At 42.2% G+C, this 11,368-nt stretch overlaps 1 protein-coding gene across 1 annotated transcript in view; it reads left to right on the top strand.

Annotated features, from left to right (window-relative positions):
• Positions 1–4,644: 4,644 nt before the first annotated feature.
• The window catches only part of LOC108624676 (slit guidance ligand), a 17,724-nt gene continuing 11,000 nt past the window's right edge, over positions 4,645–11,368 (top strand). The window contains exons 1-11 of the mRNA XM_026813258.1: positions 4,645–4,742; positions 4,989–5,060; positions 5,142–5,352; positions 5,588–5,751; positions 6,244–6,315; positions 6,438–6,509; positions 6,592–6,663; positions 6,944–7,087; positions 7,689–7,846; positions 10,045–10,195; positions 10,766–10,912. Of these exons, the coding sequence (XP_026669059.1) occupies positions 4,645–4,742; positions 4,989–5,060; positions 5,142–5,352; positions 5,588–5,751; positions 6,244–6,315; positions 6,438–6,509; positions 6,592–6,663; positions 6,944–7,087; positions 7,689–7,846; positions 10,045–10,195; positions 10,766–10,912 (1,361 nt within the window). The remainder of the gene's footprint in view (positions 4,743–4,988; positions 5,061–5,141; positions 5,353–5,587; positions 5,752–6,243; positions 6,316–6,437; positions 6,510–6,591; positions 6,664–6,943; positions 7,088–7,688; positions 7,847–10,044; positions 10,196–10,765; positions 10,913–11,368) is intronic.

The following is an 11,368-nucleotide window of genomic DNA, read 5'->3' on the forward strand; positions in this document are numbered from 1 at the left end:
ATTAACACTGAGGTCCACACGGTTTTCCCTTGGCGCGGCTTGCTCACCGATCCTGAATCTTAATCAGCTCGTCTCGAGTCCGGCACCTGGTCTAGGGCGGAAAGAGAAAAAAGGAGGAGATAACGAACGGTTATCGCGATCGTGTCGGAATGAACGTGGCTTCCGTGTCGATGTTGCAACCGTGCGTCGATCGATTCGAAAAGTTGGTAGAAGTCACAGGTATACATAAAAAGAGAGAAAAAGAAATTCTTCTTGTTCCTCTCCTCGAGAGCTGACAGGGAAAAAGAGAGAGAGAGAAAGGCAAAGGAAGACGAGAAATCGAAAGACACGAAACAAAGGAGTGAAAGAGCGAGACGGCGGTAGGATGGCCCATCTATCATGCCGCGAAGTGGCCAGACGAGAACTCGAAGGTTCCAACGCGGGAGGAGAGCTGTTCTCGAGGCCTTCTACTCTGCCCTCGGAACACGTAACCTACAGTTTCTGATGATAAGCTCGGGAACAGGCAGCTTACAAAAGGACGTATTATGTTGCGGGGCCTGCCGCGCCGAGATTCTCACGGCCGTCCAGGCGCCTTGATAATCCTTCATCTGCCGTGGATAAAGTCGATGCCACGCAACGAAACCGGAGAACGGGCTAATGCATTGATGGGGGTTGTTTCCCGAGGCGGGCGTAAATACTTCTCCTATTTAAGTTTTAGGATTCTAACTGATGTACATATAAATAAATTAATTTCTAACGCGCTCTGCTTCGACTTTCTTGTCTCCTCTGTCTATTTTTCCCTTTGATGATTAATTCCTTCCATAAATCAAATGTAATACAATTAGATGGTTCGCACATTTTCGCCAGCCTGAGAATTGATGAATCGCGTTGAATCCTCCCACGAGGATACTCATCAATTAAATAGCAGGAAATATTAATTAATCCAGGAGGCCGGTTCAATTCTGCGAATTCCTAGTGTTTGAAGATGTAATACGCTTGTCTGAGCATCACGTTGGGTAACGCGAAACGTGTGATTAACCCATCGGCGAGGACGTAGAAAGCTATTCCAGAGGTGGTAAGAGAGGATGAAGCTTGCTCAGTAATAAATGGTTTGACACAATGGAAAGGGGCGCGGACACTCGGCTGATTAGTATCACTCGGTCGTGGCGAACAGCGAGCATATTGCGACTCGCCTGAAACGCGATACCCTCTGCGAACCTCGCGTACTACTAACGCGCTATGTATGTACGAGTCCGTATTTACGACGCAATAACATTTGTTCGCTGTACACTTAACGCTGATAATAACCGGGACAAAACTGTCGCCCAGCTTTGACAACCGGGCATTGATTTAAGAAACGAAACGCTGAAAACCTCTTGCCGATTCCCGGTCACGACGATTTACGACCGCCGTATTATCTCGTCGCATGGGGAACGTATTGACCCGATTCCCTTGCCATATGTTGTATATGTATAACCTCCTACCGTTTTAAAGTCTAGACTGTTCAGATAAAAAGATCTTAATTTTTTAAATAGATATCTCAATTGGAAATACGATTATTTTGCAATATGAAAAATTGCATATATATATAATTTTTTAGATAGATACCACAATTGGAAATACGATTATTTTGCAATATGAAAAATTGCAGCTGACGTTGTATCAATCAAATTAAAAGCAAATGATTGAATGCATGCAACGTTGAAGATTAAGTAGAAAAATGTTTCACCGTAATTCCGATAATTATAAAAAATGATAAAAATCAGTAGGAATAAAGAAAATGAAGTAATTGAAGAAGGTGATAAAAGACCATGTAGGACTGATGAAGTTGCATAGTGTTCCGAGCTACGTATTAAATAGAAAGAGAGAAATTGGAGCGCGGGCGAATTTAATACAATTCTCAGCAGTTTTGTAGGACAGGGGCGCGGCGTGCTTATTTATCACGGTTAGTTTGCAATTATTTACATGCAAATACCCTGTAATTTATCATTAACTGTGAATAGCTAACTTCCTTAATTATTTGCGCGAAATTCTGCTGCGAATGCAACGATAAATAACGCCGTTTCTTATAATTATTTCAGCTCATTATTTCCCGGTGAAAATAACGGTTCCCAGTTCTCAATATGAAATTATTGCCAGCTATGCATCGTTTTTCAAACAATTCATTATTATTTTCTTAAATATGTCGAAAACATTGAAAGATGTTAAGCAGGTTTTCATTTCAAACGATGACGGGTCTGATTACATAATTAAAATCTTTTTGATCGAGTTAGATCAGAAAGGAACTGATGCAAACTGCGAACTAAGGCCACTATGAAACTCAGACTAGCCTAGGACAATATATAAAATGAAATTACAAGTTGTACAAACTGTACTACAAACAATTTCTCATGTGATCCCAAGCGGCACCAATCAAGTTTCATTTCATCCGACTCTTATCGCAGTAGTAGCACAAAGCACAGTAGCAGTAACATTCGGTATTGAGCGACGAGAGAAGGAGATAGAGAGAGAGAGAGAGAGAGTGGCGAGGTCCAGAAGGTCCTTTTGTTAGTTCCACCGAAGGAGCGGCTACGTCGAAATTCAGTAATTGCTTTCTGGATTGGCTTGCAACGCCGGTGGGAGTTTAATCTACCCACCAGCCGGGACTCTCGGCGCGGCGCGTTTGGAAATTATTGAAATTCTACCAAATTTATGGCGCGCAAAACTGCCAACATCAACGCGACCGCCTTTACGAGATTATTATTTCCCAAAAGGAAAGGATAAAAGATATCGGACAAACACAGAACTCGCTTTATCCCGGCGCTGTTGCCGAGATCAGCGGAGATCAATGGTGAAAGCATTCCGCTCGTGGCCTTACCAAATTGCTTGTTCAAATTAGGAAGTTATCATGATCGAGCTGCAACAGCGGTTCCAAATGAAACTGGCAGCGCTAAAAGCCGTCGGGTTCCTTTTGCTCCCTGTCGGCTACGTGTCTACGTGGTCGAAATTCGGTAATTGCTTTCAGGATTGGCTCCGGTGAGCAAGGAGGTCTAAATCTGTCAGTTCTTGCCTTATGCCTGGCCGAAACACCGTTGTTGGCTCTCTTATTCGCTTTCTTCTTCCTTTCACGAAAGCTCGATCGGGAATCCCGCTCAGCTATTTCCTATTTTTATTTCTCGTGTTCATCCTTCGTCCGAGATCCTGCTCCGCGGTCTCCTCGGCGGACATAATTATAGGCTACGCGGGTACCCGAGAGCCAATGGATGGTCAACGGTGAACCGGGCACCGGGACCTCTAACCTATCATCGCGAACGCCTGGTTAAACTCGTGCATGTGCATCTCGTCCCGGGAAAAAGGAGACAGGGGGTCGTGGCGAGTCGCGACGCGAGAGACGACGACGACGACGTAACGCAATCTATTTAAACGAACCTCTGGTTTAGCGCAGGGATCCATTATCGTGATTGACTCTACCGTTAAGCGCGGCGTTGCGCTCGAAAAACGATGCGTTGCGCATGCATTATTCATGGTGCGTGTCGTTCCGCGGAAATTATGACGATAAATATGATGAAGAGTACCCCTCGATCGCGCTTCTCTCTCCGCTAGGGAAACAGTCCCCGGCTTGCACGCTGCACCGACGACGGTATTTAGAAGAATGCCAATAACTGTGTTAACACCGCCATTAAATTTACTTTGACGATTATGCTGACGAGTGTAATAATCGTTATCCGATTTAGTTCTACCTACATCCGAGTTAATAGATATCAACGCTTGTTACTTTGTCGGTAACAAATTGTGAGCGCATTTGCATCCAGGGAAAATTCATGCATATGATTAAATAGCGACAGAATATTATTCTGTATATATGGACTTCATTTATCATACTTTTTTTTGTTTAATTACACGTGATCATGCATGAATTACAGAATTGATATTGATAATTGCTGGTGATCCTGTTAGGTTCGTTAATTCAGGATGTATTGGCTATATCAATCCCAAAAGTGTATGTACCGTAGAAAAACGCATTTCCTATAATTAAANACAAATTCAACATACTAGTATTGGTGAAGTATATAGCCTACACATCCTTAACATCTTTGTGCACATCTTGAGCGCAAAGATGAAAACGGGGACGCTTCACGTAGAGACATGGAAAATGATGATTCGTTACACTACGGTAACGACCCCGTAAAACCTTAAAGAAGTATACAGCCATCCGCGTGATCGGTGCACGTGCACGCGGTCACACGTGAGCGTTGTCTGCGAAGAGTTTACCCGCGAACAGAGCGTCGCGACGACGCGTTAAATAATTGATCACATGTAGAGCGAACTCGAGACCAACTAACTGCAAACTGGAACGCGTTGCCAGTGTACTTATTCATTGGAAATCGACCTTTTGCTTTGTGAAACGGGAAGCGTTATAAAGGTCGATGCACCGGCGCGATTCAACTGGCATTCTTCTGCATCGAAACGCATTTTAATATCTTCGTTACTCTTAAGCATGTTATTTATTACAATTGTTCATGAGCTTAATTGTATAAAACGGAATAAAGTGTAATTTTCAATTAAAATCGATAATTGATTTAATTACTGGTTGCTTTGAATGACTCATTGTAATTACCTTTAATGAACGCCATAATAAGGATATTTTTTATGATTTGACTATTGAAGCTTAGAAAAGTTTGTAATATGCAATTATTTTCGGATTATTACAGAGACCTAAGCCATAATCAAATCTCCACAATCGGTCCAAAAACACTGAGAGGAGTTTCATCTTTAAAATACTTGTAAGTCTTATTCAATCAGTTCCCATAAATAAGAAATATGTATAAATGAAATATTGAAATTAATAGAAAATGTCTGTACTGCCCGTCGTTTGAAGTAGAACAAGTTGCATTGGTCAGACACTCTAAAGAGAAATTTTCCTACCTATAAAATTAAATCTTATGCATTAAATACTGTTTCTCTTTCAATTATTTATAATAAGAGATTAAAATTGACGTGTAAGCAAATTGAATTAATTTTGTCATCAGGCAACTAGACAACAACGTTTTAACTTGCATCGACGAGGCATCGATACGAGAGTTGAAGGATTTAGAAATACTGTAAGTAAAGAATCCATAGAAGACATGCAATTTTACAAATGAAATAGAAATAATTCTATATAATGTCGTCCCATGTTACAGGCTGTTGAACAACAACAAACTGACCACACTGGGAACAGAAATATTGGGCTTCTCGCATTTGCGAACACTGAAGCTGCTGGACAACCCGCTGTCCTGTGACTGCCATTTGTCCTGGCTCTCGCTCTATTTAAGATCTTCTTCACGGCTTGGTCAAAACACGCGTTGCGCCTCCCCGATCAATTTAAAGGATCGAAACATCGTCGACATACAGGTTCAATTTCATTGTTACATCATCAAGGATCCACGTTTATAAGTTCTTTACATTTCAACTATCCGTCATTATTTTATATAGTTTATTTCAGTTTATCTTCGTGTTAAGCTTCAAGAAACGCGCAATGCTTTTAATTTGTATCCGTATTCTCTCGACATGGTTTCAGTGGAATTCCTTTGATCTCCATCTCTTTATTTCTGTCATCGAGGAGTTTCACGTATCTGTTTGCACACAGATGCACGAGTTCAAGTGTTCCGGGCCGGTCGAGCGCACGGGTTCGGAGTGCAGCGTGGAACCGCAATGCCCGCATCCTTGCAAATGCGCCGGCGGTATCGTCGACTGTCGAGAGAATTCTTTGACGAAAGTGCCCACCTATCTTCCCGAGGACACGACCGAACTGTTCGTAAATTCAAATACGTTTCTCGCATTTTTCCCGTAGAATTCTCCCACAAATTCGTGAAACTGTTCATTCGTTCTCGAAAACGAGAAATTTTCAAACGCGTCCACTTGTCAAAATGTTCATAATACAATAATTTACGCGTGGCTACGATTTAATAAAATACGCAGAGCTCAAATTGGATGGAAAATTAAATTATTATCATACAACGAATGCGATCAAATTAATTGGTCAGAGATACATTTTGTCCAGCATTATTTCAGCTATTCAACATTCCCTGACGCTTTATAATCGCATTTAATTTGCATCCAAAATTCTGCTAACAAACCGCGACTGTCAAACGTTCACGGAGACTGTTTGCCGACTTATGAAATTGTTGCTTATAAAAACCAATTAACTCGACGTTCGGGGAGCCGTGGGCAATTTCTACGCGGAAAAATCGTGTGTATACAAGAGTTTGTTAACTTATCCTCTCTGTTGTCAATCATTCGCAGACGTTTGGAGCAGAACATCATCACGGAAATCCCGCCGAAGGCTTTCTCCCCGTACAGAAAACTGATCAGAATGTGAGTGACGTTACCGATTAATTCAATTTAATTTAATATTTCCTCTGCCCCGATTCTCTTTACCTCTTCGCCGTCGGTTTTTAATCTTTGTCCTTGTTGATTTCCCGGATGCTCGCCAACAGTGACCTCAGCAACAATCAAATCAAAAAGATTGCGGCCGACGCGTTCCACGGTTTGAAATCTCTCGAATCGCTGTACGTATTATTGTGAAATTTATAGCGGGACCGCCGAAAAATGAAACGACTCTTTATGACTTTCTCATTCGTTTGATTATAGAGTGTTGTACGGGAACAAGATCGGCGAGCTGCCCAGTGGAGTGTTTCAAGGATTGACTAATCTACAATTACTGTAAGTCTACAAAAAAATTTTGCACGTATTTTAGCTTATCGTTTAGTAGAAAATGCATTCTTTAAAATATTGAAACAATTCTTACTTCCTTCTCTATGAATATTTTTGAGAAAGATTTTCCTAATTGACACTCTGTAGTATCTATATCCTCGTCATTTTTAATTTCGGCTTAAACGTATTTACGTATGAATAGCTAATTTGTCGCTACTCATTGCATATTATTCTGCGGTGAGCAAAAGCAAGAAACACAAATGAACCAAGCAAAATAAACTGTTTTCAGGTTGCTGAACGCGAACGAGATATCCTGCATACGCACCGATCTGTTCTCGGATCTGACCAGCCTAACGCTGTTGTCGCTGTACGATAACAAAATCAGATCCCTGGCCAATGGAACTTTCGCCAATCTACGAAGCATTGAAACGCTGTTTGTATCCCTGCATTGAACCGTTAATTTATACAAATTACCACGGTTTTAACTCTCCCGATCCCTTTCCAACATTCGCGGAGCTCTCGTGCGCGTCGGATCGAATTGCAAACGCGTGTCACCGTGCATTTCGTTCCATTGCGTTGTATACATATGTCTCAGCTCCGCTCGCAGGTTTATGTTCGACCGCGCCACACATTCGCGTTCCATTCGTTGATTGACACTCTTTCAACGATTCGGATACGTTCCACGAAAATATGACCAATTTGCTGGATTCTGCTCGAATTGATCGCATTACCCCGCTACGATTTATCGCGATTTACCCGAGACCAAAAATTTTTGATCAGTAGTACAACACGGAGAGATCAATCCGTGTTCTGGTAAAATACATTCAGTTGGAAAATCAGTATCATTTCTGCCTGACATAAATGTTAAGTTTCGTTTGAAATTAAATGATAGACACGTCATTTATCAGAATCTATCTGGACGTTCGTTGAAAGTTAAAAAATGTTGATACAACAATGAAATATGACAAGAGAATATATTAAAGAAGATGCAGTTTTGAAGAATATAATTTGAACGTTGTTCGATTTCTCTACAGACATTTGGCAAGGAACCCGTTCATCTGCGACTGCAATCTGCGATGGCTGAACGCGTACCTTCAAGCGCATCCTATCGAAACGTCCGGGGCGAAGTGCGAGTCGCCGAAGAGGACGCTGAAGCGGAAGATCGATTCGATGCGAGAAGACAAGTTCAAATGTAAGGGTAAGCACGATCCGATTTCTCTGTTATTTCACTACTAAGCCAGCCGCCCCTGGAACACGGACACAAATCGGTAACGCCATACATCGACGTATTTCATCCTCTGGATGTAACCGAGAGTCGAACTACACGTACGTAGTAATTGCAAAATGAATCAGTGACTTAGAATTCAGTTTTACGTTTTTCACAGAATTTTCTGAATAAAATTATAGCCTGAATAAAAAAATACCAATTACTATGCTTTGAATTACTATACTAATTATTACGCCTGTTAATATTTAAACAATAGACTCATATCCTATCACTTATAAACAATTCTGCTACGAATGATGATCGTGAGCGTTCTCAAGTGGTTTCTCAGTCTGTTTGGCGGTAAATCTCAACGCTAACAAGCGTTTCCGACTTTTCCGTAAATCGGCTCTGCCGCGACGCGAGAAGCTCGGAGTCAAAGCTCGTTCTCGAAAATCAAAAGACGACGGGTTGAAAATAAGTGGCACTGGGAGTGGTGCTCGAGGAAGGCGCGTGCCATGCTCGCAGGAATCTTGAAGGAGTGCGTGTTCAAGAATAACAGCCGGCGACACGCATCTCGCGCGCACAGTTTCTTTCTTCGCCGGCTTTTAATCTACCGCACTACAGTATGTTGCACCTAATTGCACTTAGCAGCGCCGGAATATAATCGCGTTTCCCGCAATACCGCGTCTCGCCGTCGCGTTTGCCGCTTCCGTGCAACGGCTCGCCGTAGCGAATGACACCCGGAGAATAAACACTTCGCCGGCACGTACGCCGTGGCCTCTCGCGCAATATCGTTGCACTGCATTTTCGGAGAATACACGCGAACTTTCGCAACTTTTACGCGGTGAACTGTCCGCGAAATTTACACAAAACTGCTGCCAGCCCACCGTTATGAGCTACCTATTTACTAAAAATTTAGAAGAAACGTGCGCCATGTATTCGTGCCGCACCCCGTCGTTTATCTTTGCCCAAGAATATTTCCAAAATGATTTAACGCGAGGGAATAATTAGAGATAAAAAGAAATTGATTTTTCTGAATCGAATAGTCAGAATCGAAAGGCGAGGATTTCGCGCACGCACCGGGTTACCGTCGTTAACGCCGGGACGATAAATTTTGATAATGAACAGTAGTAGCAGCAGCGATATCATTAAATTAAGCATCGACGCGTTGCTTCGACGTTCTTTCCGTCTCCCTCGCTCGCACGTTAATTGAGTGTTGAATGTCACGTGCTTCGAGGTGAATATGTTTATGTATGAGTATGTACACACGCTGGAACGCCCGCGCGCTCGCGCGCACGAGTGATTTATCATCGCATTATACGCCGCGTTACAAATTGTCCGCCGCGATACACGCGCGTAATTATATCGGTAATTTGCGTCCCGCGTTTAATAACGGGTTACACGCGGCTTCCTCGTCCTCGTCGCGACGCAGTCGTCGGGGCCACTTTCTCCCCGCGAGCTTCACGATTTCCCCTGCTGCGTCACGATTGACCCGGGTCAACTTATTACAAATTGATCATTAACGCTTTCACGCACCGACCTACTATCATCTCTTTTTAAAAATAATTCTCTCTCGAACTAGATAAGATAGTTCTGTGACGTGCTGTCGCACTTTTGTAGTTTGCTTCTATACGCGCTACTGCAGTCATTATTTTATAAAAGCCTGAGAGCCATTAACTCGACGCTGTATCCTGTCGAGAGTGAAAGCTGTTAAGGGATACATGATATTCCTTCGGTTTGTCAAAGTCTGCAGTAATAATTTAGCGTTGTGTTTCACGCGTGTAATACCATGACCAGACTTGTTTTCGTTCATTAGAATTAGAAATTTCTATTACATTGCTTGTTACATTTCGACTTACTATTTCACACACTGTATTAAATAAAATTAAATGACGCTAATAGGGAAGTCTGTAAATTGCGTCTAACAAGGCTTTTCAGAATGAGATTGTTAAAACTGAGAACCACTGAGGCAACAACCATAATATCGTTTCACGATTGTTTTAACCAGAATAGCCTCTGGATACGACGTTGTAATAGACACGTACGTCTTCTAGAGCTCTTATAAACTAGCTTTAATCACTGACTCATTCGAGAGCGACACTTGTCTGTGGTCCCGAGTAGGAAAGGCAGATCAGACGGGATTTGTTTGAAGTAGATTTTGTATCCGGCTGTTTGTACTTTAGGCGACGAGGAGCTCTTGACGAAGAGGGCCGGCGAGTGTATCCTGCCTGGAGAGTGTCCAGAGCCATGCGTCTGCAACGGGGCTACCGTCGACTGTTCTAACAAGAAGCTAACATCGATACCGGAGGAGCTGCCGATCTACACGTCCACCCTGTGAGTACATCGTTCAGTTCACTAATCACTTCTAAGACATCATCGCACTCGACAGGCCGTCAATCATCTTATGTCAATTTTATGAATCATATTATGAATAAAAAGATAAGTCCTTTGAGGTTTAATATATTCACAATTATGTTATAGTATAATATAAATAGTTTCATGATTTTGATTGATAATTTTAAATTTGAATGCGCCAAGGAACACTCCACTCGAAGAATAAATTAGAGTCAGGAGTTTTTAATGGCGAGAATGAAAAGAAACGGTATATCGGGTATCTGTCGATCGAGAAGGCTTGACGACCCCCGGTTACCTTTTTCGCGCGAGAAAATTAATTCAAACGGCCGACAAGATAATTATCTGATTAAAAGCCGGCCCATGGAGCAAGGCTACGGGGGTCGGGAACAATGAACGTCGACGCCATTATTCGAAATAAATTATTCGAACTCGTTTAATGGATCGACGCCCCGTAGCGCGATTAATTGCTCGCCGGGTATCAGACGCTTTGACGATACAGACTCCTCTTAACTTTCTCGTCTCACGGCTTTCTTCTGTCCCCGCGGCCAGACTGTTGGCCAACAATGAGCTGGACAAGATCAAAGCGGACGGCCTCTTCAAGAAGCTGCCAGAGTTGCAGCATCTGGACCTGAGGAGGAACAAAATATCTCGGATCGAGGCGTCCGCCTTCCAGGGCGCGCACAAGCTCACCGACCTGTAAGTTTCTCTTTCCCGAGAGTGAATATCTCTTTTTGTTCTCAATTCCGTGCCAAATGTAGACGTGCGCATATTTTAACAATTCATGTTCTGTACGATGAATGAGTACAAATTACAACAGAAGGGTTGTTTCATAATTTCGTACAGAGACATGAAACAAATAAATTTTGTTCAACGTATAAGCACAGTTTAAGAAAGAACAATAGGTTCACAGTTGTGGGTATTCCTTTTACAATTACAATTTCCTCCTATCCCGAATAATTCAGGAGTAATTAATTAATTATTTCGTCCATCATCAAATACCTTTTAACGAGTGGAATTGGGAGGAAGTTGTATATGACTTTTTTCGTATCTGACAACTACAGTACCAATAACAATTGAATCTGTTTAACACTAGATTGCCCAAGGAAGTCATTTTGACTGCGTTTGGGCAAATGTACAAATAATAATGCATAA

Source organism: Ceratina calcarata, unplaced genomic scaffold (assembly GCF_001652005.2).
Source record: "Ceratina calcarata isolate Rehan_Ccalc_2016 unplaced genomic scaffold, ASM165200v1 scaffold117.2, whole genome shotgun sequence".
Lineage (NCBI taxonomy): Eukaryota > Metazoa > Arthropoda > Insecta > Hymenoptera > Apidae > Ceratina > Ceratina calcarata.